General features: G+C 37.8%; 1 protein-coding gene across 2 annotated transcripts in view; it reads right to left on the bottom strand.

Moving 5' to 3' along the window:
- Positions 1-26,406, bottom strand: part of PLXDC2 (plexin domain containing 2) — a 259,999-nt gene that overhangs the window by 38,535 nt on the left and 195,058 nt on the right. For both annotated transcript variants that reach the window (XM_062633687.1, XM_062633688.1), the window contains 2 exons: positions 17,315-17,410; positions 16,340-16,421 (listed from right to left, as the gene is read on the bottom strand). In XM_062633687.1, coding sequence (XP_062489671.1) covers positions 16,340-16,421; positions 17,315-17,410 — 178 coding nt within the window. The remainder of the gene's footprint in view (positions 1-16,339; positions 16,422-17,314; positions 17,411-26,406) is intronic.

Below are 26,406 nucleotides of genomic sequence, written 5' to 3' on the forward strand. Positions count from 1 at the left end.
AGATTACATTCTGCACTGCCTTTGACTTTTTGCATTTATACCTGTGCAAAGTTGGTATGAAATACTGATAGAAACAGAAGTTAGCAGAGAATTCTGACCTGTTATAATTTCTACCCATTTTGCACACAGTTACTCAGGGTTCAAGGCAAAGAGCTCTGAAACATTCTGGTTAGTGATCCTAAACCTAAACCTTATGCACAATTAACCCCCCTTCTTATCTTTATATGACTGTCTGAACTATTTTCTATCTCCGAATATCCAAATAACCTCTTCAATTTCAGGGTGGATGCTCCCATGATCTTAATTTTTTTTCTCCAATAGTAATGTGTTACATTTCCTCCTGGTTAAAGAAATAAAACTGAGAGCTTACCCTCCTGTGTTTAAAATAAAATATGAAGGTGATCTTTGGAAGAAATATTTTATTTTCCACTTTACAGATCAGAAAATAGGAGACATGAAATGATCACCTGAGATAACACAGAATTCTGTAACAGGACTTAGAGGTAAGCTCAGATTTTCTGAAAATCGGATGATCATACACTAACTCACAGCTCCTATACTTCTCGTAGTACTCCCAGACATATGAATTGTAGAACTGGGAATGTAGCTGAAAAACATCAAGCGTCGGGTGGCATGTAACAAGGCACAGATGTCATTCACATGCTGGCCAAGCTTACTTTTTTATTCATATGCTTTTACTGGGATTTTGCCCCTTTATAAAAAAAACCCACTGATAACATTAACAAAGCAGAGGGGTCTGGGACAGGATGAAAGTGGCCTGGTGCCTAGTGATAGTACAAGATAGGGCTGTTTGCATTTCTGTAATCACGCACGAGCCGCCTGCAATCATGCAATACATAACATGTCTGTTTCAGTATTAGCGGTCATCAGCATCTGAGTGGCTAGAAAGAGAAGTGCAGAGATGTTTTAGTTAGGTTACTGCTCCTGTTACATCACATTCACAATTCTAAGAAGAGTAAGAAGTCAAAGGAAACAGGACCTGCAACAAGAGGCGGCATAACATGCTGAACTCACTCTACATAAATTAACATTTATATGCTTATAAAGGTTCGCCAACAAAGCAAGAGAGCATTCTGTTCAAAGAACATACGCTGTTTTGAAACTGTGCATTCATACTACTGCATTTGTGGAAAGTATGGATGAATTAGGGTTAAGAAAAGCACCTGCTGTAGAGGTTCTCTCCCTCTAAAGAGCACAAGAAAGGAAGGACATGAATCATCCTGTTACTGGTTATGTTCAAAAGAAATTAAAGTTCAGAAAGTTATTTGCTTCCCAAATTAGTATTCTACTTGCATTTCCTTTTTTTTTTTAGTCTAAAAGTGAGTCAAATTCTGAAGTCAACATTCATCAAGAACAGTCTGCAAAACAGATTACCATAGAACATTTGGGGCTCATCAATTTCTTCATTAATTGTCCATATTAATGTTTGTTGTGATATCTGGCGGGAAGCAAGTGCTTTTGTTAATGCTATGTGATAATGCAGATATTGGACAAGTTAATAAACCTGAATAGAGGGGGAACTTAAGATGTGATGGTGCACAAAAACCCCTTGATATTTAAGAAGGATACTGAGAAAACATAATTTATTTTCCCTGATTTTGGGAATATGTCCTGTAGGAAGGTGACTTATATGCTACAGAGAATCAGTAGACTTTGCTGAGAAACAGTAAAGTTGTATTGAGGAGTACAATCATAAGAGGTTTGCGCTTCTAGAAAGCAGTTAACACTATTGTGATCACTTTGTCTGTTTCTACACTGGTAAAATAAACATGCCCAGAAATGTTCCTTGGCAATGAAGACCGCTGGCACAGCACGGCCTATGCCTGAACAAGCAAACTCTTGCAACCTAAAAAAGAGGAGGCTGCATATAAACTTCCAACTGGGAATAATTCCTGGAACAGTCCAACTCCTGTACCATGCCTGGGAACCGTTCTGGACAGTACTCCTGGCCATTGACTAAAATCACATTGGGGAACATCGGAACTATCTAATGGCACAGACAATGGTTGTCCAATGTCCAGGAAGCTTCCCAAGCTCTGTTTAATTTGCAGCTAATTCTATGTCAAAAAATATTTGGTATGAGAAGATGAACTACAGCTGTATAAGTGACAGTTTTGTATCACCACTGAACTGACCATTAAACAAATCTGACTGGGAATGCCATTTTGCATTATATGTCAGTGAAACAGAAAAAGTAAAGAAAAAGGAAATCTGATATAGTGCAAAACTTTCCATTAAAAATACCTGATTTATTTATTTCCTTGTTTTATTTATTTCCCTTGTAATGACAGCAGAAGAATTGAAGAGTAAGACTCACAAAATTGGTGGAAGATGGATTTCTCCATAGTAGTGCCCTGGGCTGGATGCTTATATGAAGGGAAGAAAACTAATGCTTCCACCAAAGTACAATAACATTCATCATATAAAGTATCTTACAGTCAGCTGTGATAACCAGGTCTTCCTGTCGCCATGGATGTGACCTGAATTTCTGTCCTGAAGTTGGAGGTCTTCTGAAATGCTCTGTTCTCAGTTTCTGTTCTTTCATTTTTTATAAACACTTGTAATAAGGGAAGAAAGGAGCAGTTGAGAAAATTATTATCTAGCCCAACGATTCTGGATCCTATGGGGAGGTGATATTTGGGTTCTGTAATGTAGTCTCATGAACAGTCAAATATTTCAGAAAAGATACACATACCATGTTTTGATAGTCAAAGAAGTAGTCAGGAACTACAAATTAAATAAAACTCCGGCTTGAATACCAGTTCTAATACCTTGTTCCTCACTAAATTAATGTTCTGCCAAGTGGGCCTATTGAACAAAATGCACCTACTGCACAATCATTATTTTTGAGTGCTAATCCATTAAATGAACCTTTTTCTGTAACTAAAATATCTGACAAATTGTCCTGAAGTCATAAAGCTTGGGTTTGTCAGATTTGTGTATTTTCTAATACATCACTGTTGAAAAGAAAAAAATCTGAAGTTATCCAGCTGTTGCAAGCAGTCCATTGGAAGAGAAGATAAGATAAACTAAATGATCCTTAAGGTCCCTTCCACCCCTAACCATTCTACAATACTATGTTCTATGAAACTGCAAAAAAGCAGTAGCACTGCTCTATGTACAGCAATGTGTAAAACCATTACAAAATGAGAAACTACAGAAAATGGAACTAAGCTTACCTTTATGATGAAGAATTCAATTAAGACTACAAAACCTAATTAACTTTATTAAGAGTACCTTATTTATTTATTTGGCTCATAAACTGGGAGAACTGCTGCTATAGGGCCAAACTGCTCTCTTTAGAAACTAAGAACCTATTTGTTGTCTTTGTTTTTTTTTTTTATCCTTAGCTTCCATATTAGAACTCTGAAGGGGCTTTGTCCCAGAAGTCAAAACTCTTTATGTCCTGCTATACTTGGTTTCAGATGTAGTGACCATGAACTATTTAAAACTTAACTGTTTTCATTAAGAGGCCAGTCAGCTTACTTTTAACTCTTCTAGTAGCACAGGAATAGAAGTTAGCATAAATGATATAGAAAACTATATATGATAGACAACAGAGACAGAAACGGATAAAAATATCAGTAGTTTAGCAAATTAAGCCAAATTAGAATTGGTTAGGTTAAGGAAAAGATAGAAATTTCAGACGTGTGAAAGAGTTGTGTTAGAGCTTTACTTCTTTTCACAAGAAGTGAAATAAACAGCCTGAGTACCAAGAAAATCACAGCAGGGTAAGAACTATGCTGTAAACAAGATGACATTGACACCTGATTATTTTAGGTTAAGGTATATTACAGTGACACAACCAAAGCGGAGTATGAAATCCTGACTGCTTTCCTTTGTCTTTGAACATGTGCTCCTATGAGGAGGTTCCTATCTGCAGATGTCAAAACCTTCTTGAAGCTCTGTCTCTGAATTCAGGTTAAGTAGGTAAAATTTCTGCCTTACCTGCCAACTTCCCTCTCAGTGTTTTTGAAGTAATCTTCACTCTTGTGTTTAAGTAACCATATTATTTTTAATATTTTTTTCTCATTTCTGTTCTGTATTCACCTAATTGTCATCTACTTATATTTCACACTACCGTACCATGCAAATTAACATCCTAACTGTTTTGCATTATACTTTATTTACCCAATGTGATGCATGAGCATTTTGTTAGGTATAAATCTTTAATCTGTTATCAGGAAAGCCTACTTTCTTTGAGGTGTGTTCTCTGCACTCTTCTGATTATACTCTTAATGTCTAATAGTTAATATCACACCATCATATGAGACATTTATTTGGGAACTGGCCAGGCTATAATGCCTTGTACAGAAACTTAGTCCTAAGAAAGCCCATCACAAAGCATAGAATGATGACCAGAATTCTGAGCCAAGTATCTTGAAATGTTGAGGAAACACATAAATTGCAATCTGAGGCACCTGCCTGTGGACCCCTTTCAAAGACAAGTGTCACTTTCATCAGTGAAACAGGAACATGGTTGAATCCAGAATCTCTGGTAGTAGCTATCAATGTTAGAAATTAATATATAAAAATGAAACCAAACAGAAAAGAATCTGGGGCTCCTGTGTGACCGAACATGGTGCACTTCTGCCAGCAAACAACTCCCAGAGTGAATGCCCGTGTAATAGAGAAGGGCAATACCCACTTTTACGGCTATAAAACTCAGAATAAGCAATGTGGAATTGAGTCTGAACTCAACTCTGTTGCGATTTGAAAGATTTATGGATGTCACAGAAGTTGCAGTTCTGAGTATAAATAGCTCAGCAAAGACTGAGTGGGGTTTTGTCTTATTGTTTTAATAAAATAAATAAGGAATAAAAAGTTACTAGTATGTACATGAACTGCAAAAGAAGTTTCCTACAGAAGAGAACTGTGCTACCTACCTATTTATTTAGTGTTTTACCACAATGGTATTTCAGCTGCATCTGCGAAATAAATATGGATATTAAACACAGATTTTGTGATCTTCCTTTCAAATTAGTCAGGAAAAGTAAATATTCTCAAAGGTATGATTAACAGATGGATGTCTACTTTCCCTCCCTCATGATTTAAGTGATTAACTGTCCTCTGTACCTTTGATAACTACTTCCTGCAGTTATACTAAAACACCATAGGAATGTGATATATTTGATAGACCCACAGGAGACACACTTTGCACTAAGGTCTTAAAACAGTCCAGGCAACAGTCCTTCTTGTACTGACTGTGATATCTATACCTCAGCCAAGCTGTGTTGCAAAATTGGATACAACAGAAACCTGCAGAGTGGATAATGAATAGAGTTTGCAGACTCCAGAAGACACAGCAACATCCCTGGCAAAGGAATCAATAGCTAGTGAAACCTATCTCAAATTTTGAAAGGCAAATGATATGGTAAGAAGCAAAAATATACAATATGAGTAGTGTGAGTGATGTGGCTGAAATAAATCACGGTGTTTATAACTAGATTAAGAAACTTCAAAATGCTTCCCAGTCTTCAGGTCCAGGATTTAATAGCAAATACTTCAAAAGAAAGATTAGGATTTCAGAGTAATTAGAATTATAGCAATCTTATGACCATTCTCTAGAATAATTTAAAGTTTTGTAACCCAGCCTTGCATTTCTTAAAAATCTGCACCAGTTATAAGCATAACTGTTGTTCTCATGCTGTTCCAACTTATTCAGGAAAACAAAGCAATGCATACACATGTAAAAATGTGACTAAAATTGCAGCTGTAAGAAAACTGGATAATTTCTGTACGAAGACAGGACTCGAATTCAGTTGGGTAGATATCAAATCTGTTAATGGGAGGATAGGGAGTTTTAATCTCTAGATTGGGGCTGCTGAGATCGTCAGCAAGCAAGAAAGGAGGACACTGCAGAAGAACATGTGGAGAAAGGAAACTTGAGGAATAAAGCTCGTAAGACAAAGTTTTACTAGTGTAAGAAAAAGCTCAGGTGAATACTGAAAAAAGATTCCACATAGCTCTCATACGGTATGGGTCCATTTTAAGGTATTAGCTGTGAACCACGCAAGGGGATGATTCTACTCTAGCAGGTCCAACATTTTATTTAATGAATTGGATGGTTTTGCGCTGACATGTCTTAGGCCTCTGAGAGCTACTGCACCTCCAATAGAATTCTGTTCAGAGACTGAACTTTTTAGGTTTATTTGTATTAATCATAGGAATTCTTGCAATCTCTGCCCAAAGGTAATTACGGAAATTCCACAATACTTCCACAGAATCCAGCTACTAAGAAATTCCACAAACTTACCAAAAAATTGTAAAAAGGCTTTTTATCTGCTTTTCATCTATGTATCAATTTCAGAAAAAAGTGAGTTCATCTTGGCTGCAGGATAAATGTTTCAATAAAAACATGTTAAGAGCCCAGGATCATCTGTGTTCCATAATAGTACTTTTAAATGTTCCATTATGTACATTTTACTGATATGCGCATCTTTACTCTTACATATTTTTAAATGTACCTTGAGGCTCACATGAAGCTTTCACTGTCTTCTAAGTAGAACTGCCATCCCATTTGGGAATATCTGTTACTATGATCTCGTGAGGCTTCTTTCATCAAACAATACCACCATGGGGCTCACTCCGGTTTGATAAAATGCTTTGTTCATTAAGCACTTCTGTGCTACTTGATTTTCTTGCTTTCCTTCTACCAGGCTTGCCATGCATACAAAATTCTCAATTATTGAATGCTAATTTCCTAAAGGTTTTTTGCAGTTCATGCGTTTAAATTAGCTTGTCAAATTAAGAGCAAGCGTCTTGGAAAGGATTTGAAGAAGTTGGGTGTGGAGCAATTTTCTGCTCAATAAAGTATAGATCTAGTTATTGTATCATTCTTATCAGTAATGTAACAGGGCTGACAAACTTACATATTCATTCTCAATATTTTTGTTGCACTTAATTAAAAAGACCAACTGCTTTCACAACACAAGTCTTAAAACAGAAAAATATTGCATTTTAATCAGAGCAAACTGACAAAGGGCCACAATTCCTACTTCTCAAGTTTTCAATATTATTGCTTCATAATTGGCAAAGAAACAGTATACAAGTTAGGAAAAGAGTACTGACATTACTTTTCATTTATCACAGGGTGAATTTGGCCTAATTGAACAATCTGCTTGTTAAGACCCAGGTGTTAGGATGCTGCCATGGTTTCATATAAAACTACTGCAGCATAAGAAACTGCTGGAGTATTTTTATAAAATCTATAGTAAGACACAATCTGAGCAGATTTCTTTTGCTTTGCCTGAAGAAGCAGTATGATCAGCAAATTCATTGTTATACACATTGAAAGAACGGAATATATTTTGACAAATAGGATATATTTTAAACATCTACCCCTTCTGAAGCATTTAAAATGAGATTTTCCTTGTCACTTGTATATGAATCTATTACACTGATTGGATTATATATGCTCCCTCTGGTGGTTTACTTAATCCACACAAATGCCTCTTTTTTTTTTTTTTTTTTTAATTTTGCAATTCAATGGGTAAGATACAGTGGCCAATTTTGTAATAACAGCACATTACTGACAGTTATTGTTGTGATAAAACCAGCCTGAGTATAAATCAATAAGTTTTCCTCCCATCTTTTAATTTGGAATTGAAATATGTAACACCCCTAAAGCAAAAGAAACCCCAAACCAAACAAAAAAAACAAATCAAACCAAAAAACCCAAACCAAACAAAAAGCCCCAAGAAATAATAAACACTCCAATAGTTAAAGTGAGGAAGTATTTAAAAGCGAGCACTTCAACCAACCTAGTGTCCTTCCATGATGAAGTGACTACATCAGTGGACAAGGTAGTAGCTACGGACTTCATATATCTGGACGCCTGAAGGCATTTAACATGGCCCATCCTTCTCTCTAAGGAGGCAGATTTAAACTAGATATGAGGAAGACAATCTTTATAATGAGGGTGGTGAAACACTGAAACAGGTTGCCCAGAGAGGCAGTAGATGCTTAATTCCTGGAAATGTTCAGTGTCAGGCTGGGTGGACTCTGAGCCACCTGATCTAGTGGAAGGTGTCCCTGCTTTGGGTTGGAAAGGAACTTAAGATCATCTAGTTCCAACCCCCCTGCATGGGCAGGGACACCTCACACTAATCCTTGCCTTGAACACCACCAGGGATGGAGCATTCACAATGTCCCTGGGCAACCCATTCCAGTGCCTCACCACCCTTACAGTAAAGAACTTCCTCCTTATATCCAATCTAAACTTCCCCTGTTTAAGTTTTAACCCATTACCCTTGTCCTGTCACTACAGTCCCTAATGAAGAGTCCCTCCCCTATAGTCCCCCTTCAGATACTGGAAGGCTGCTATGAGGTCTCCATGCAGCTTTCCCTTCTCCAGGCTGAGCAGCCCCAACTTTCTCAGCCTGTCTTCATACGGGAGGTGCTCCAGTCCCCTGATCATCCTCGTGGCCCTCCTCTGGACTTGCTCCAACAGTTCCGTGTCCTTCTTATGTTGAGGACACCAGAACTGTACACAACACTCCAAGTGAGTTCTCACAAGAGCAGAGTAGAGGGGCAGGATCACCTCCTTCGACGTGCTGCTGGTCACGCTCCTTTCAATGCAGCCCAGGATAGGGATGGCTTTCTGGGCTGGTACGCACGCTGAAGGTGGCTCATGTTCATTTTCTCATCAACCAGCACCCCCAAGTCCTTCTCTACAGGGCTGCTCTGAATCTCTTCTCTGCCCAACCTGTAGCTGTGCCTGGCATTGCTCCGACCCAGGTGTAGGACCTTGCACTTGGCATGGTTAAACTTCATGAGGTTGGCATCAGCCCACCTCACAAGCATGTCGAGGTCCCTCTGGATGGCATTCCTTCCCTCCAGCATATCAACCGAACCACACAGCTTGGTGTCATTGACAAACTTGCTGAGGGCACACTCAATCCCACTGTCCATGTCAGCGACAAAGATGTTGAACAAGACTGGTCCCAACACCGATCCCGGAGGGACACCCCTCGTTACTGGCCTCCAGCTGCACATTGAGCCACTGACCACAACTCTTTTCGTGCTGCCATCCAGCCAGTTCTTCATCCACCGAGTGGTCCATCTATCAAATTGGTGTCCCTCCAATTTAGAGACAAGGATGTCGTGTGGGACAGTGTCGAACGCTTTACACAAGTCCAGGTAGATCACATCAACTGCTCTACCCCTGTCCATCAGTTCTCTAGCCCCATCATAGAAGGCCACCAAATTGGTCAGGCAGGATTTCCCCTCAGTGAAGCCATGCTGGCTGTCACCAAGCACCTTGTTGATTTTCATGTGCCTTAGCATGCCTTCCAGGAGAATCTGCTCCAAGATTTTGCCAGGCACAGAGGTGAGACTGACTGCTCTGTAGTTCCCCGGGTCATCCATTTTCCCCTTCTTGAAAATGGGAGTTATATTTCCCTTTTTCCAGTCGTCAGGAACCTCAGCTGACTTCCATGGTTTTTCAAATACGATGGACATCATTTGGATCAGTAATCTAGACGGTATTTCCCACCAGAGTTCTCAAATTTTATTCTTTTTAACTTTGAGGACATGTAAGAATCTTACTTTTCAAAAACAATAAAATAATGGCCTCTGACCCTATTCTGAATGAGATGGTAAGAAGGGTGCAATTACTGCCCTACTTCAAAACTGAGTCAAAGATATGCTGCAAAATAATAATTAGGAACTGCTCTGTAATTCCCTGGGTCATCCATTTTCCCCTTCTTGAAAATGGCAGTTATAGTTCCCTTTTTCCAGTAGTCAGGAACTTCACCTGACTGTCATGATTTTTTAAATACGATGGACAGCAGCTTAGCAACTTCAGTTGCCAGGTCCTTCAGGATCTGTGGATGGATTTCATCAGGTCCCATGGACTTGTGTACATTCAGGTTCTTAAGATGGTCTCTAACCAGATCTTCTCTTACAGTGGACCCAAGGTCTTCATTCTCACAGTCCCTGCATCTGCCTTCCAACACTTGGGTGGTGTGGTCAGAGCCTTTGCCAGTGAAGACTGAGGCAAAGAAGTCATTGAGAACCTCAGCCTTCTCCAAATCCAGGGTAGCCAGTTCTCCCGATAGCTTCCAGAGAGGGCCCACATTGGCCCTAGTCTTTCTTTTATGTGTGGAGAAAAATTCAGTGTTTCCTATTTGGATTTAATTATTTTTTTTTGTAAAACAGTGGGTTTATGCAGTCAGACAATATGATATTTTTTCCTGTGGCTTTTTTTTTTTTTGGTAATTCCATATGGGTGTTACTTTGCTCAGCTGATAAATAGTTTACATTATATAAGACTGTTACTTATATTACAATGTTAGATTCAACCTATTAGAATAGGTCTTGTCAGATGGCATATACAGAATAACAAACAAACGACCTAACTCTTTTCCTCCTCCCTGATATTCAAAATTTCCAGACATAAACTCAGATTTAAAAGTTAGCTAAACATTTTTCCAACTCCTTTCTAAAGCAGGAATAAACAAACAGGACATTTCAAGCTTGCCCAAAAGTTCAGGAGACAAATAAGAAGCATTTTTTTAATCCCAATTACCATAAAGGCACCACAGAAAACTGTCTCTTCATTTTTCAACTGAAATGTTTTCTTAAGAAGTGCAAGTGCCTGAAGATTCTCCCTTCCCCACTCTCCCATTAATCATCATGGAATGCAAAACAACTTCTTTCTTTATTACCTGCTTAGATGGGAACAGCAATTATAATAATAAAAGATTATAAGTATCAAGACATAAATTACATTATTGCTACTATTTCCAGACACATTTCTGAATTTTCACTTTGTTCAGAACTCATTCCATAAACCAGCTGTAATCTTTTCATCTACACAACTAGTGTTGCTGCTGGCACACAGGATTAAGCATTGAAGCGAAATGTGTCACAAACTGGATCCTTTCATCTTTTTAGCTCAGGATTGTTTCCAGAGTACGAGAAGCTTTGGGAGGCATGTGCACACACATGGTCAGAATAGCTGCCTAGAGTGCACAGCTCATCACTACACACAGGAAGTCCGACATGAGAATTTGTGTAGCCTGTTCAGGACACTTCTCAGACTGGGGGTTTGCACTCCACGGGTCAATACCATAAAATGGTATGATTGCAAACTTGATTATTCAATGCATAGTCTGGAAAACTCTTATGTTTTTAAGACAATTTCATAGTCTGGGAAAGTCTTAAGGATAAATGTACATTTAAGCATTTAATATGAGCAAGATCTTCTTGTGAATTGGGAGAAAGTGTGTGAGCCCTAGAGACCTTTCTGGTCTTAGATACTTAAGTACAGGTTTTTATGAAAAGGAACTTTTAGTAGTGCTCTCCCATTCTGCAGAGCTTCCCCTGAAAACCTAAGGAAGTCAGCCAGAAAAACACCCTTGTGGATCTAGCCATTAGGCTTTTTGGTGACCTTGGCATAAGGCAGCCAGTTTTGACAATTTAAAAGTTGAATACAGATACCAGCAGTGACAACTGAATAAGTCATCTAGACTGTATGCAGCATTTGCCATTAGTCCTTCAGTATTCTAGTTCTCTATTTCCAGTGTTGGGGTGAGAGTACCACACCAAACCTGAGGGATGGTGCAAGGACTGGGAGATACTTTTATCCTGTGTTAATGAAGGGAAGCATGAGACACATGCAAAACCTGAGTCTTCAACATGCACAGATTGCAGGATTCAGTTCTTTGTCTGCTTATTTCTGAACTCACTGAAATATCAGTATCACTTCTCTGCTGAAATCTGAGACTTTCCTGAAGTTCATCAAAACAAAACCATAAATATCTACAGAATCTGAACGCAAATATTTTCAAAACATTGTATAAATGTGGCTTTTAAAAATTCCTTGATCATTTAAGCATCATACTTCCATTGTATTTCACTGCCAATCCTTTTATAGTTAATAAACATAATTTATTTCTTGGGCAATTAAAATATTTCCAAGGGAACTCACTACTGCAGTAATGCAAGTTGTACAAATTGAACCTACAAAGTAACATCAAAGTTGCCTTAAAGCTTCCAAAACTTCTCCTAAAAAATGACATCTCTAACATGCAGGACATACCATGTGCCTAGATTTTACAAGTATTTTCAGAAGCATTAAAAGATGATATAAACAGATCTGATATTAATGAATTCTCCCTGTTTTTAAGCGTTAGGTGGTCAGAGATAATTAACAGCAAATAATCCAAGTTTCAGCCACAGCCACTATGAGAGAGATGCTAAGTGCATGTTTTATAGACATAGATCCTTTTTGCAGGAGAAAGCTATAATATCACCTTAGCTTACACATTTACAATTAGTCTCTTTTACTAATGGAACAGTTTTGCTTGTGGAACAGTTATAAAACATACACAGTTAAAAAAAAACATAGCTCCTAGGGGGATCCTCCATCTGCTGAAGTAAAAAAAAAAAAAAGAAAACATTATGGGCCTTTGCCCTTGCATTAGTGGTGATGAAATTGTATGACATATGTTAGATTGGATTTCAGAGTGGACAGCTTGATGATTCTTTATAAGAAGGCAAACTGAGATTTAAGCTTGTAAATAGCAACAGCAGTATAGGATTTTGTACCTTCAAGAAGAGCCTGCCTCTCCAAAGACTGCAGAGTTTGCACAGCAGCTGGGCTGGAGTTACAGGTTGGAAACAACCCACTGTTGTAGAATAAAGTTATTTTCATTCCAATACAGACTGCCCACATGGGGGTGTACGGTTACTCTGCAATGGTTCTGCTGGTCAATTTTCCTTGTGCATTTACAAGTTTTATATCAACTTTCTGTTTTTCCAACAACTGTACTTTGTTGTGTGAATGATATAATATATGGTTTAGATTTTATGCAAGGGAAAAATCATACACGATACTGTTCCTGGTAGTAATGTTGCTCTGGCTAAATGGGGTCATAACTTGTTGAGAAAAAAAAGGACTGTAGAATTGGCACAGAGTTTTGTTTCCCACTGGATACATATTTACTTGTTATGCACATAGAAGTCTCTCTGCTCTGGGAGATCTCACTTTACTGTACCAAAGTGCTACCGTGGCTCCACAGGAGGAACATGACTGTCTGTTACAACCATATCTGACCCCTGTTGCTCCCTCTCTAGCAAACAGGCATTCTCCCTCTGCAGAAATCAAAGCACTAGGTCAGTCAGTAGGTTATTGCCATGCTGGAAACCTGTCAACATCACGTTCGAAGCCTTCTTCAGGCTTTTGTACCAAAAGCTAATTGCCTTCTCCACCCTGAGCTTTATCTACAGCCAAGAGAAACAGCTTTTCGTTTCTCACCTCCCATACCAGTGTGTCCAGTCACCTTTGCAACCCAGAAGCACTACTCAGGCATTACTTCTAAGCATCTGCTTCTGCTTACTTCAAAAACCCCTATGAGAACTAATTTGAAAGTGGGCTGTAAACATTAATTTTCTTTGTACTCTAGGCACTTCTGAAATGTCTAAGTTAATATTTCACATAATGCTTTGCTCTTGTTTACCCAAGCAGATTTTACTCTGCTGCAGCAGAGCAATGAATATGACAACAGGAGATAAAAGTCTAGGCTGATTTACAAGGCTGGTGGTTGAACAGAGTGACATGCAGAAAAAGCTGGAGCACTGTGATGAAAGAACTCACAACTTTCCATCCTTTATGATTTTTAACCAGGACAGTTAGGTTTCCTCCTTGAGCAAGTGCTTCTTCAGCACATGCAAAAAGAACATTTTAACACAGTGAATTTATGTCTGAGGGGAGAAAAACCGCAAAGTGATATTGAAGGATTCTGAGTACCCTCCTGTGATCCAGACATCTCCAGTGAGAATGGAATAGGCTTTTTTTTATATCTTCCTAAAATGAATATACATGCTGAGGAACAGCAAGGTAGAAGAAGAAAGGCACTTTACCAGGAGGCAGGCAAGAGTATTCAGAGCTAGTAGGGAGCAGAAATTATCAAAGCTGAGATTGGAATGAGTCCTGATCACAATGATCCTGCAATGTAATGTACCCTAAGTAAATGCTCAGTCTTCACATTTTGGAAAGCAAGATGCCTCTTTTCACAAAATATGTATCCACTTACTATTTCAGATTTGTTTCTCTGTAGAACTGAATTAATTGAAATAAACTGCTCATTTCAGAAGTGGAAGAAGAGTGCAAGAAAGGCAATGGGGCCTGGTCAGGCATCATCATCAGGGCCATGCTTCTAGAGGAAGTAACAAGTTGAAAAAATGAAGTGTGAAATCTAGTATAAAGTATAAAATTAAGATGTTCAGGGGATTGGACCATAGCCCCAGAGGTTTCCAAGACCTAGATGAATGAAATCAGGAGCAAACTGGTCTGATCTCACAGCTGGCCCTGCTTTCAGCAGGAGGTTAGACTGGATGACTTCTAGTGGATCCTTCCATTCTGATCTGCTTTATGATTCTATGCACAGTCCTCTATTTGCTTAAACGCGGCTGAATAGCATTCATCTTCACAAATGCAGACTGGAGTGTGTGACTAACTACTGAAATTCCATGTAGAGGCATAATCTTAGTTTGCTCTTCTCTTGCTTACCTTTTTTTAGGTAATTGACTCCAGTTCCTGCTTTTGCTGCTAGTTAAACAATGTCCAAACAGTGTCTGCATAAAATGAAAATCTCACTATTGTCAGTAATAGTAATAAAACCATTCAGCCTATCTGCTGCTGCTTATCAAAGGCACAACCATGCTGCAGTGTGGAGCCAGCTGTTTTGGGGAAACAGCGCAGGACTGCCTCACAGTAGGTTAATCTTTGATTGCAGTGTGATCTTCACAGGCAAGATGAAAAGCAAGATTATTTTAATACAAATTTATTTTAATACAAACGTGTTGAGACTGTATATTTTTCAGCAGCAAATTGCCATATGTGAAGGGGCATCCAGAAAATCATGCAAATATGTAGAAGGGAATACAGTGCGACTACATGGTGCTACTGCTTCCTGCTAAAGGTGAAGGATAAAATTGTTTTAGTTCTCCACAGTGAGTGAAATAGATTTTCCAGAAATTCCAGAACTCAAGAAACTCAGTAATTAAGAAACTACAGAAAAAACATAAAGTATGTTAAGGTTTGCCTGTTCTTCATAAGATGACCTTTACCATATAGTTTTTTATATTTTAATATTTTTCATATAATTGAGTTTATCAAAAAAGAAATGAGAACACTGGCTACAAAGCAATAGACCTTGATCAAACCAAAGCCAATAGAAACTCAGTGCTACAATGTTTATTAATGGAAGGAGAATCAAGCAATGCTTGAAAGCAAGAAATTGGATAAAGCAAGGAAGTTCATGCTTGCTTGGGACAGTTTTCTACAAGTACCCTTAGTCTTGGAGAAATGTGGCATGTTTACTATGACTTGATTTCATTTATCTCTAATTCCTCTAAAACAAGTTTCTTTGCAAGACAAACTGAGAACAGAGTGACTTTGCAAATTACTTACTACAGGAGTTGAAGCTTAAGAAAACATAATAAAAATGAGCCCAGGTTCCTAATTCCATACAATGTTCATTTACCAGTTATTCAATATGGTGTCAAATTATTGCACTATTTTAGAATGTTAATAGCTTTTTCTCCTTTATTATGAATCCATTTCATACATAACATTTCTGAACCTAATCAGCAGGGTTGAAAAACATGACGACAATAAATATCCATTATGATACTGCATTTTGCATCAGAGAACTGGTATTAAATAAATTCTTGCTTTGAAGGTTAATAAAGACCACCGAGTGAAGAACTTTTTGGAAAAGCTATAGCTGCAGACTTCACATTTTGCTGTCCTGTGCTCCGGCTGCTCAGAATCTAAATCGCTCCTGCTACTGACTTGACTGTCCTCGTCAATGTGGCAGCAAGAGGGTGAGGAGACTCAATGTACCCACTAACTATAACGAGAGATTAAAAAAGAAAATACTTGACACTTTGGGTGTTTCGGTCTCCCTAGTGTTAAGAGAACAAGTAGGTCTTTATAGTTACATTACCACTGCACATCCCCATGTGGTTAACTTATTTTTAATAAAGCCAAGGATATAGTGAGAAAATACAAATTTTATTATAATTTCTACTTCTTGTTCTTCTCCAAAAGGATTTTAAAGTAGGATTTGAGATATAGGAGAAAGGCCTTAACTCTCAGCTCTTTGACTATTCTTGCCTAATTACTTTGTTGAAGTGAAATGGGACAATTATGTTGTTACTGATTGCAATAGAAATTCATGTGAATGCATATACATGAGAGCAAAATATAACAACCCTTTGCACTGAATAGCCTATAGGCAATGTTTTTGGATGTCTTTGAGCACAGCTGCACACCCATTCAAAAAAGAAAAAGCCTTTTCTTTACCTTTGGAGTTTGCTGCACCAGCTGCAGTTGAAACCAATCTGGGCAGTGACACAAGGACCACAGCTGGTAAACTGAAGACAAGCTGGGATGTAGGTAAACAAACACAAATTATTACATTAATGTCATAAATAATTCTCATAAAAAGCACAAAAGAAGGATACATCTGGTAATATATATTTAGGGACTCCATAGATTCACACACATCCAAAATAAGATACCAAACCCAGCCTATTACAGAGCATTGCACAACTCTATGCACAAAGGTACATTTTATCTGTAGGATTCTATTTGTAAACATGTTTCCACTTCCACATCTGTTCATTCAGCTTCACTGATATTTTTTAATCTTTTTTCTTAATATTAAGTATTTCCTTAAATCATATTCTTCTGTGGCTCCCATGCTCTGTGGTGTTGCTAACATTCAGACATAAGCAGAAAATAAGGCTGGCAGGAAAGTGTGCAAGAACTATAACTGGACTATAAAAAAGAAAAATAACTGGTTTTGCTTTTTCCACAGTAGTACAGCTGGCAGTTTAAACCCACAGATTTCTAAACCATGTAGTTTTACCTTGGACAAAAAAGACACATGAACTGCAAAATGTGTTTGAGGATATTCCTTTGTGATATGATGCACTGTGCACAGAAGAATTTGTGTTTGCCTTGCAAGCATGAAAATTGTTCTTTTTTTCTTGGGGAATGAATTTCAAGGAAATATAGTCATTCTTCTGAAAAAAAATTATTTGGCACAAATTTCATTCAAAACCTACTGGGAGCTATATACCTATAAACAACCTGGAGATACATGAGGATGTACTGGATAATGTATCATCCACCTGGATATAAATCTGAGAGAGGATAAACAAATCTGTTCATGATTTCACATGCACAGATAAACAAAATATTTAAAATCTTGTGTGTTTCTGGGAGGGGGATCTTTTCCATATCTGGCTCCTGCACATGTTAGGTTTTACTTACTTGGAAGAGGTATCATTTCAACAGCTGACAGATTGGTAATCTTTGACATCTGTAATTCCACCCTATGGTACTCATAAATTGTTCTTCTACGGACATCTATCAGGAAAGAAAAACAAAAGTATATTTTCATACTTCACTATTTTGCAGTCTTTGGATGTGAAATAGTGGATGTAATGATTGCTTAACATTCCTTAGGTGCATACATGACCCCAGCCTTCCTCAAGAATACAGTTTTAATTTAGACATCATGAAGGAACATGTAAAAGGTAGACAGAGAAATTTACATTTGAGAAACTATCAGAGCTGACAGAATAGGTACCTGTTCCTGTTAAAGGATTATGAAATGCTGACTGTGCTCTCAAGCATCCTAGACATTCATTTAGGCAGAAATTGTAAATAGTATACTGTCAGACATTTTAGGGTATATTTCAGATGCTTGCTTTCCTAAGACATTTCTCAGCTTACAGACTTGAGAGAAATGCTTTATATGCTCACTTGTCAGCTCTTGTCAAGATGCACAAACAAAACTGATTTTATTGCTTAATCAAATTTGTTAGCTACAAGCTAGCTCAACTCTGAATGCACTAGAACATTTTTTCATATGGTAACATTGCATTAAAGAAGACAAGTCTTCCTAAGCAGCCAATGTTATGCATAATCTTTACACAAGCTGACTGTACCTAAGTTTTTCAAAGCAGAAATTCAATATAGTTAGTACACTGTTGCTATGGGCTTTGAACTCACAGACAACTAAGATCCATTCACAAGATAAGTGTGAAGGAAAATCACAACTGTTAGTTTACAGATCAACATCCTATCATGTATTCTGAATATTCCAGATTTTAAATGCATGGCCACAATGCAGACTGGTGAGCTTGTACCTTTGTAAATCGAAAGTGCAGTTTATACCATCAATCTGACACACTAATGGTGATGATTTTCTGGTGCACTTGATTCAAATTTATGGCCTTTTTGAAGGTCTGCTAAATTAATTGAAATCAATGCTGAATACAATATCACTGACCCTGTGGAATCATTCCAGAGACGAATAAATGGTTACATACAAAGGATTAACAGGTTACTCTGGTCGATGGCTGGTTTGAGTCTACATACAACAGAAGATAAGGAATTACAGACAGCCACAAACTCAATCGTAGGTTGTTTTCTGTGTTGCCCGCCCTGGAGGGATTAGGGCACACCCTGTTGTTTGGTATAAGGGCTATGTTTCTGTAGCTAGAAGTGGGCTTACCAGACTCCCCAACTGTTAAGCAATCACATAGCACAAAATCCACAGTTTTTTTGCAATCTCTTGTTAGGAAGGATATTGTAGGCAACTCTCAGAGAGAAAATGAAACCTCAACTAAAATAAATCAGTCACAAATACTAATTTTTAAGGGAAGAGAGAAAGTGCACTGAGGTGTCCTGTGACTAAGGTGCCTCTCAGATCAGGGGGACAAGGCATTCTAAGAGGGATGGCTAACCTCTAAGAGCGCAGCTGTGGCAATCCCCCTTACACCACACAGAAAATAACCATTAACCTATTTGTGTCAGTTGAGGGGATGGGGAGGTGGAAGCAGAGTTGTGCTGGGTGGTGTAGCTCTCCCCTGCAACAGCCAAGGGTGCTGTGGGGGAATCAGCTTCTCTGGCCTCACTGCATAAGCTCTCAGGCACAGGTAGGCAGTGTCTGGCTTTCAGACAATAATGCTTCCATTTAGCTCCAATTCAGCACCTTTGCCAATCAGTTCCTCTTGCCATTTATTTGAAACTGTCTTTGCTATGGTTTTACCCTTCCTGATACCAGATTTCTCTTTTCATATAAAACGCACCTTCAATCAAGCTAATTTTATATTTTACCTACAAAGTCATTCTGACTATTTAAAAGACAGATATGGGGATGTGCCAAAGGTTTACCCCAGTAAATGCCTTAGCCATGTCCTTCAAACCCACTGTCCTTCAAGTCAAAGTTAATCTTCTGCTGGTGTGGGGAAAAACTTCTGCCAGCAGTGAAAGGATTAGGCTCCCAGGATGGTAAATCCCATAAAAGCACCTGCCAAATCAGAGTGTTCAGAAAATGTGTTTGAAATGAACTCCTGCCAATGCTGAAGGCTGTAATTTGTTTCCACAGAAATCTTTATCCTTCAGTCAAAAAAAAAAAAAACACAACCAAATGAATACATAAATTAAATGGTGGGTGCTGATACTTCAATTGAACTCCATTTCATCTCATCTCAGCAGTAGTGGTACAGACTGTTAATGCTATAACCCTGTTTACTCTGAACCTTGCCTAACAGAGTCATCACAGAGCTTACAACAAATAAAGGACTTCAGGCTTTCCAAAGATCCAGTAAGAATCAGTGACTCAGGTCACAGGCTCTTTTACCCAGTGCATGAAATTTCTAAAATACAATGACTTTTAGAGAATTAAGCTTGTTATTAAAAAAAAAAAATAAAAATTCTAATCACGTAGATTTCAGCATGACTGTTGATCCCATTAAATCCCTGGTAGACTCAGGTTTGATCTTTTCTTTTTCAGGAAGAAGAATGTGCCAACCACAGGTTGTGAGTTTGTATGCACAGGTCTATCTACTGTAAGAAACCTAAGCACAGAGAGGTATTTGCATAGTCACCTTCTAACAGCTTTGTATATACTTGCAGGCAGGTGGTTAGAAACACAGGTGTTCAAATTTATCTGCCTGTCCAGGTTGTAAAAACATACAAGTGTAGATTCTGTTGAAAGTCTGACTTGAAACACACCATGCTTAGCTCCTCAAAATGCACTTTTTCCTCCCTATTTAGAATTCTGAGCCTGTATCCACTTAACAAAACAGGCTAAAAAAGTTAAACTCAACAGGATAAACAGAAAAATGAATATTCTCACCTGACATGTTCCCCTTCAACATCTCCACACACTCCTTCTCCAACCCAAGATACGCACTGCTTTTAACTTAGGTGGAACTTGTTCTTCTTTGTCCTATGATGTTTATTTAGCACTCTTACAAAGAAGCGCAAGTGCAGAATCATAAAGAGCTTATGAGACTATGTACTTCATTATGTGCTTTAACTTGGCAAGAACTAGTGAAATCATTTGATGTAGTAAGAGACAAAAATTTAAACATCATGTGCAAGTATTTTGCTGAAAGAAGGCATTACATCAGGTTTAAGGGAACCAGGGAAGGCTCTTCCAGGGAAAAAAAGGAAAGTACTTTTGAATGCATATATTCATTTGAGGTACCATTCCTGGTTCTGAATTTCAGAAAATATGCACATATTCTTCTCCTAGTCATGAAAATATTTGACTTTTTGTGTAGGTCTTAGTATCTCAAACATGTTTTTTAATCAAATTGTATAATTTGTAAGTATTTTATTTTCAATAACACATTCTTTTTTTTCTTTTTTAACATAGTCCAACTTGGTCTTTAGTTAGTTTCTGTGTCATGTTCAGGTGTTATCTTTGAATACAGGGCCAAAGGTACAGTCCCATTAGAAAATGCTGAAGAAAGCACCAGCTACTTGAGGTAAGTACATTGCCCAATGACCTAGAGAGATAATGCGGCAGGTCAGAAGGCCAACTGAAAGAATCCTTTCAAGAGATTAAGCAGTGGATAGCCAAATAACAGATATGCGTGATTCTGGTGTGACAAAATATTTCTATATAGTTTTACTATGGTAGTTTTAAACTAAATAACGGCATATAAATATTCTATGAAACAGAACTGTCAAGAGTTAAGTAAATATACAATAGGGAGAGTGCTCTGGAGATGCAGCAGTGCCAGGAGAGCGCCAGTGACTTCCTAACAAACCTGAAGAGTCAGTAGCTAGTAATAAGGCATTCTAAATATGTGCTCAAGAGGTGCACAATCTCTCTGGTACTTTTCTATTGTATAATCAGTTTTGGTCATACAGCATTGCTCAGCTAAAACCTGCAACCCAGTGAAATTTGAAAATGTTGGAGAAGTCGGTCTGATTTTTTAGGCTATGTGTTCACACAAATAAAAATCCTTGTCCGTGAAAGATTTCTAGGGAATTGACATCAACCATATATCCAGCAAAAATTGCTAAACAAATCCATATGTATTCATACAGATGCACTTTCATTTTTAAGTTTCATTTTTAGACAAAACACAAATGGCAAGAGGGTGCATTTGATTATGCAGAAGTCAATTTGACGCAAACAATTTATGAAACACACCCAGTTCAAACTGCAAGCAATTTGTGAAAAACATAAGGGATATAGAAGGGTGGCATACAGCTGCTTTACTATACAGCCACTGGCTTTGTTTGATAAGGACTTTGTTTAGCACCACTGGCTGAATAAAACCTTCATGCAAATACATATTCTCTCAGCCTGCTGTGTCTGATTATCATCACCACAAAAGGTAAAGGAATCAGAATGTCAATCTTCGTTTGTAACAGCTTAGTATAAATTTAGCAATATTAACTAATTAATTCTTGAGGCACTGACACTGTGATCAAACATGTTTGTAATCAAACCTCCACCACAATTGTTCGTCATCGACTATTACATATGTATGAATCTAGATCAAAATTAAATGACTTAATTGTATTAATTTTATAATTACCTTAAAAGTTGCTTAAAAAATCCTTTAAAACCTGTAAGCTGCACCTCAAAGACATACGTATGAATACGCAAACCAGTGAAGTAGGCTCTGAAAATAACTGTTTTATGAAAAATGTAGAAAAAAACTGTTCCGCGCCAACACTGTGCCTAACACACATCATTTACTTTGAAACTCTCCATGTCTTTTCAGATTTACCGCAATTCATGATGCCAGCTGAGCTGCTCTCAGTACCGAATCTAGGTGTGAAAAACATGCTTTATCGCCTTAGGCCACATGCACCAAACTGCCAAATTCTGAGATTGGCTGATGGCCAGTTTGGCCAAATTGAAAATATTTTAAACTTTGATCACCTCGCGCCAGTCCCTGAAATGCTTTTATGTCAGCAAAGACTAGCAGCATGCCCATCTCTTTCCTTCACTGCTCTTGCTTCAGATGTCTAGTGCCAAGGAACTGAGCTGCCAGGCTAAACCCTGTTGGGCCAGCAAACATGCAGGGCTGCAGGAGCTGGCACCCTGTGGAATTAGTGACACTAGTAAAAAGCAAGCGTAAATACTGTGAATTTAGAGAGATAACATTGGGGTCCACTTTGCACAGAGGTAAGTGACTTTATCAGTAAGGCAACAGCAAATTAGACTTTGCGATTTCCCAGATAGTGCTGCACCTTTATACAATAAATTTCACAACAGAAACCGCTAGTCTTCTTTGAACCTTCAGGAAGGTAATGCTAGGGTAGGGTTCTTTCAGGAGCCTCATTGTTGTAAACAAACAAATGAAATCTTCATCAAACAAACAATTGTAACACGCAGAGCTGTCAATTATATGCTTGAGTTACACTACGTATTGAGTGGCACTAATTGCACTGAAAGTGGAATACTGCTAACACACAGATTTCATTTGTGTACACAGGGTTGTTGAGTAATTTCAATGTCAGTAGATTTTGGGTTGTCAGGGTATGGATTTCCTAAAAGAGCTGTACCTAATACAGTAGAGGCCAAGATCTTGGAGATGTCTCGTCACAGAGAAAAAAATTAGCCATTATCTGTAGATGAAAGACTAGTAACTCACTGTGTAGACCCCCTGAATCTGGTACTCTCTCTTTTTCCCAGTGTATTTCACGCTTTTGTGGAAAACAAACCACCATCTGGGCAAGCTTACTGGTGTGTTTTATCATTGCTAAAACAAAACAGTGGGCTGCAGAAAATACTTTTTCGTTTTGCAATGAAAAGCTAATTAAAAGACAAAAGAGAAGACAGCAGTGAAACAAAAGAGAGAAACATAGTAACCTTGAAGAAAAGGAAAGATGTAGAGGAAAAAGGTGGTCATGAAATTGAAGATAGATAGTGGGAGTCTGCAGAAGGGAGAGCAAAACACAGTGTAGGTGACTGAAAGAAGGACCAAGAACAGAATGACAAGGTGACTGAGAAAAAACAAGAAATAAGAGGAACAGGGAAGAAAAGGTGATTGTAACAGGACAGGGACGACATTCCTGATACAGTGGAGATACTGAAAAAAGAGGAGGAGAGAAGACTTGCTGGAGGAACGTGTAAAGCTATCCTCCAGCTTTTTCACTAATCATGTGTTCTCAGACTGGAAGACAGCCATTAAACATCAGCATCTTTGGTTTGAAAGAAAAAATAGTTAATGTACAAGTGTTTGGCCTGTCTGAAGAGCAAGAAATCAGGGTGGTCCCTCTAACTTATCAGACAAAGCAGAGACAGAGGTCCAGAACCTGGCTCAGTTCACCTGAATTACCTGGAAGAAGCAGAAACTTTTCCTCTAAATTAATAAATGGATTTAGCTTACCATTTTGCTGCCATATAAATCTTCAGAATTTAGGTTTTTTTCTTGCTAACCTTTGTGCCAAACAAAAATACACTTCCCTTCAAACATTACTATTCAGTCCAAAGCACCTAGAGAATATAGAGGCATACATCTATCCATCTATCTATCTGTCTATCTATCTATCTATCTATCTATCTATCTATCTATCTATCTATCTATCTATCTATCTATCTATCTATCTAATAGTGGCCAATCTGCATCGATATATCAGTACCACATATAGGCTTGAAAGTGGAGACACTGGCTATACAGAAGCAATAGTAGCAGATGATGAAAAAAAAAGCCAACTTAGAAAACAGTCAGAAAGCCACCTGTCAAAATTTCCCATCTCTCTGCTCTAACTCTCAAAAGATAAAGTGAAAAATGCAGGTACCTGTATTCTTTTAGGGACAGATAAAAGGGGTATTACTGCAAAGCGTTTATATGTAGGAGTATATAAACAAAAAAAAGATATGAAATGCTCAAGTTTTTCCATTTCAAAAAGTTCAGAAAATCCTTTCTTTTTGCTCTTGGCTCTTCAAGACTATGCTTTTAAGCATTCATTAAAATGCATTTTGGAAATGTAATGGCTGATCAAAAAGCATGTTTTTCTCTCCTCAGATTGAAATAGTTTTGCCTAGCTTTAGAACTCACTTTTCAGAAGTACTAAAAAAGTTACTACTAATGTTTTGGATAGTATGTATGAAAAAATATCAGATAACTATTTCTAAATCTTCCAAAATTACTTCAGTATTATTATACTGAAATTTTAGAATGCTGAGCATACATAGTGCACCAAAGAAATCAGCAATTTTGAAAATTCAGAGGATATTTTTGTTTAAGTAAGCTTGTGGTGCACTTAATTTCTCCTTGGGTTTGTGGTTTTGGGGTTTTTATATACACACACACATATATATATATATATATATATATATATAAGTAGCCATAAGCATAAAGGGAAACTGAGTCCTTTTGATGGAAAAGTCTTTCCTAAAATGGTAAGGAAGAACTAATGGGTACATTAATTTTGCCTCTCTTGGAGCAAACAGCAATTTATATTGTTCCATTGTCTTAAGGAGCTAAAAATAAAGTAAACCAACAATTCTATCATGTCATTTTTTAGTAATTGACTAAAGCCACGGTTTATTTAATACCTCTGAAAAACAAGAATGTAACAGCATGCATATTTTAAGAGCATCTGACTTCAACTCTCAACAGGCCAGCATTATTTACTGGTTCTGTCAGGGTGTTATGTTGCCTGGACTTACTAATATAAACCTGGGTCGTTGAAACCACAATTTAGCTTCAGTAAAATCTACTGTGAACTGATGGTTCCCTTGATTAATATTATCTCTAGTGTAAGCTGCAAACTAGCAAAAATAATCATGAATTACTGCTATCCCCAAAACCAGCGGTTAAAGAGAAAAAAGCAGTGTGCACAGTAATACAGAAATAATGCTATCAAAACAGTTGTTGCAGTGGTACATTTTAGACTTTTTACACTCATTCTGTTCTTCTTATCTGCCACTCCTTAATGTAACTTAATAAACAGAATAAGTTTAATATGAAACAATAGGCAGATTTTCTGGTAATTGCAGTCACTTCACTTAGCAGAAATTGTCATGTGACAAGGTTTAGCTCTTGTTTTTAATCCTTGAAAAGATTTATAGAAAAGTAAAACCATAAGACTATTAAGTAACTGCATATTCATCAAAACCAACATTATGTAGTGGTAGTAAAACAAGGTGCATGTCTGAAAAATTGCTACAGAAAAAATAATTTAAACTAAATAAAGACTCATATATACTGCATATTTTACATGTAATAAATCTAAAATACATCGTTTAGTGTTTGATGATGAAGGCCTGATGCCAAAAGCTCTGCATATTAATTGCATCTCTAACATAATTTCTGTATGACTACTCTCATACAACATTTGCACAAGTTCATCAACATAATTTCCACCTGTATCCATTTTAGGAGCACTTACAAGCTGAAGACTCACAGAAATACTCAGATAACACATGTACAAACATCACTTAAATTGCTGAAATTGGTTTCCTACATTCATTCCTACATTGTTCCTAAACACTCAAAAGCAATCCATGCAGCCATCGGCACATTCCAGCTATCTATCATACTTAGAAAGAATTTATCTTCCAGCACCTAATCTCTTAAGTGAAATCTGAGCATGCCAGCCTCCTTCACACTACTCTGAGTTCACAACAAGCAACAGATGGTACTGAAATTTTCCATCTTCTCAATAACAGGACATATAAGATGTAGGATCTATGCTCCCTCAAATTGTTAAAATGTGATGAGGGGATAGTATGAGCTGAGGGGCAATGATACTTGCAACTTCAGAACTTCAGTGTCAGCCCCATCTGCAGACTGCCTCCAAGATGGGCTGGATCAGGTCAGTCCTTATGAGCTTTATTTGAGCCACACATCTGTCAGGGTTCACTTTAGAAGAATATGCTTGGACTCAGTCCTAGCAGGCTGGTTCAAGCACAGCTCCTTTCATCTACACCCTGCTATTAGGGGATCATCAAAAACTGAACTTAATAAATTTGCTCCAAATGTGTAAATAAAACCAGTGGACTTGGAAAGTGAGCAGAATCTCTCATGGCTAAACAACCTCTGCACATATTATATTAAAACAAAGCCTTAAGGAAATCACACTTGATTTCC

Source organism: Pezoporus occidentalis, unplaced genomic scaffold, assembly GCF_034315485.1.
Source record: "Pezoporus occidentalis ecotype Australia unplaced genomic scaffold, CSIRO_AGI_Poc_V1 ctg40, whole genome shotgun sequence".
Classification (NCBI taxonomy): Eukaryota; Metazoa; Chordata; class Aves; order Psittaciformes; family Psittacidae; genus Pezoporus; species Pezoporus occidentalis.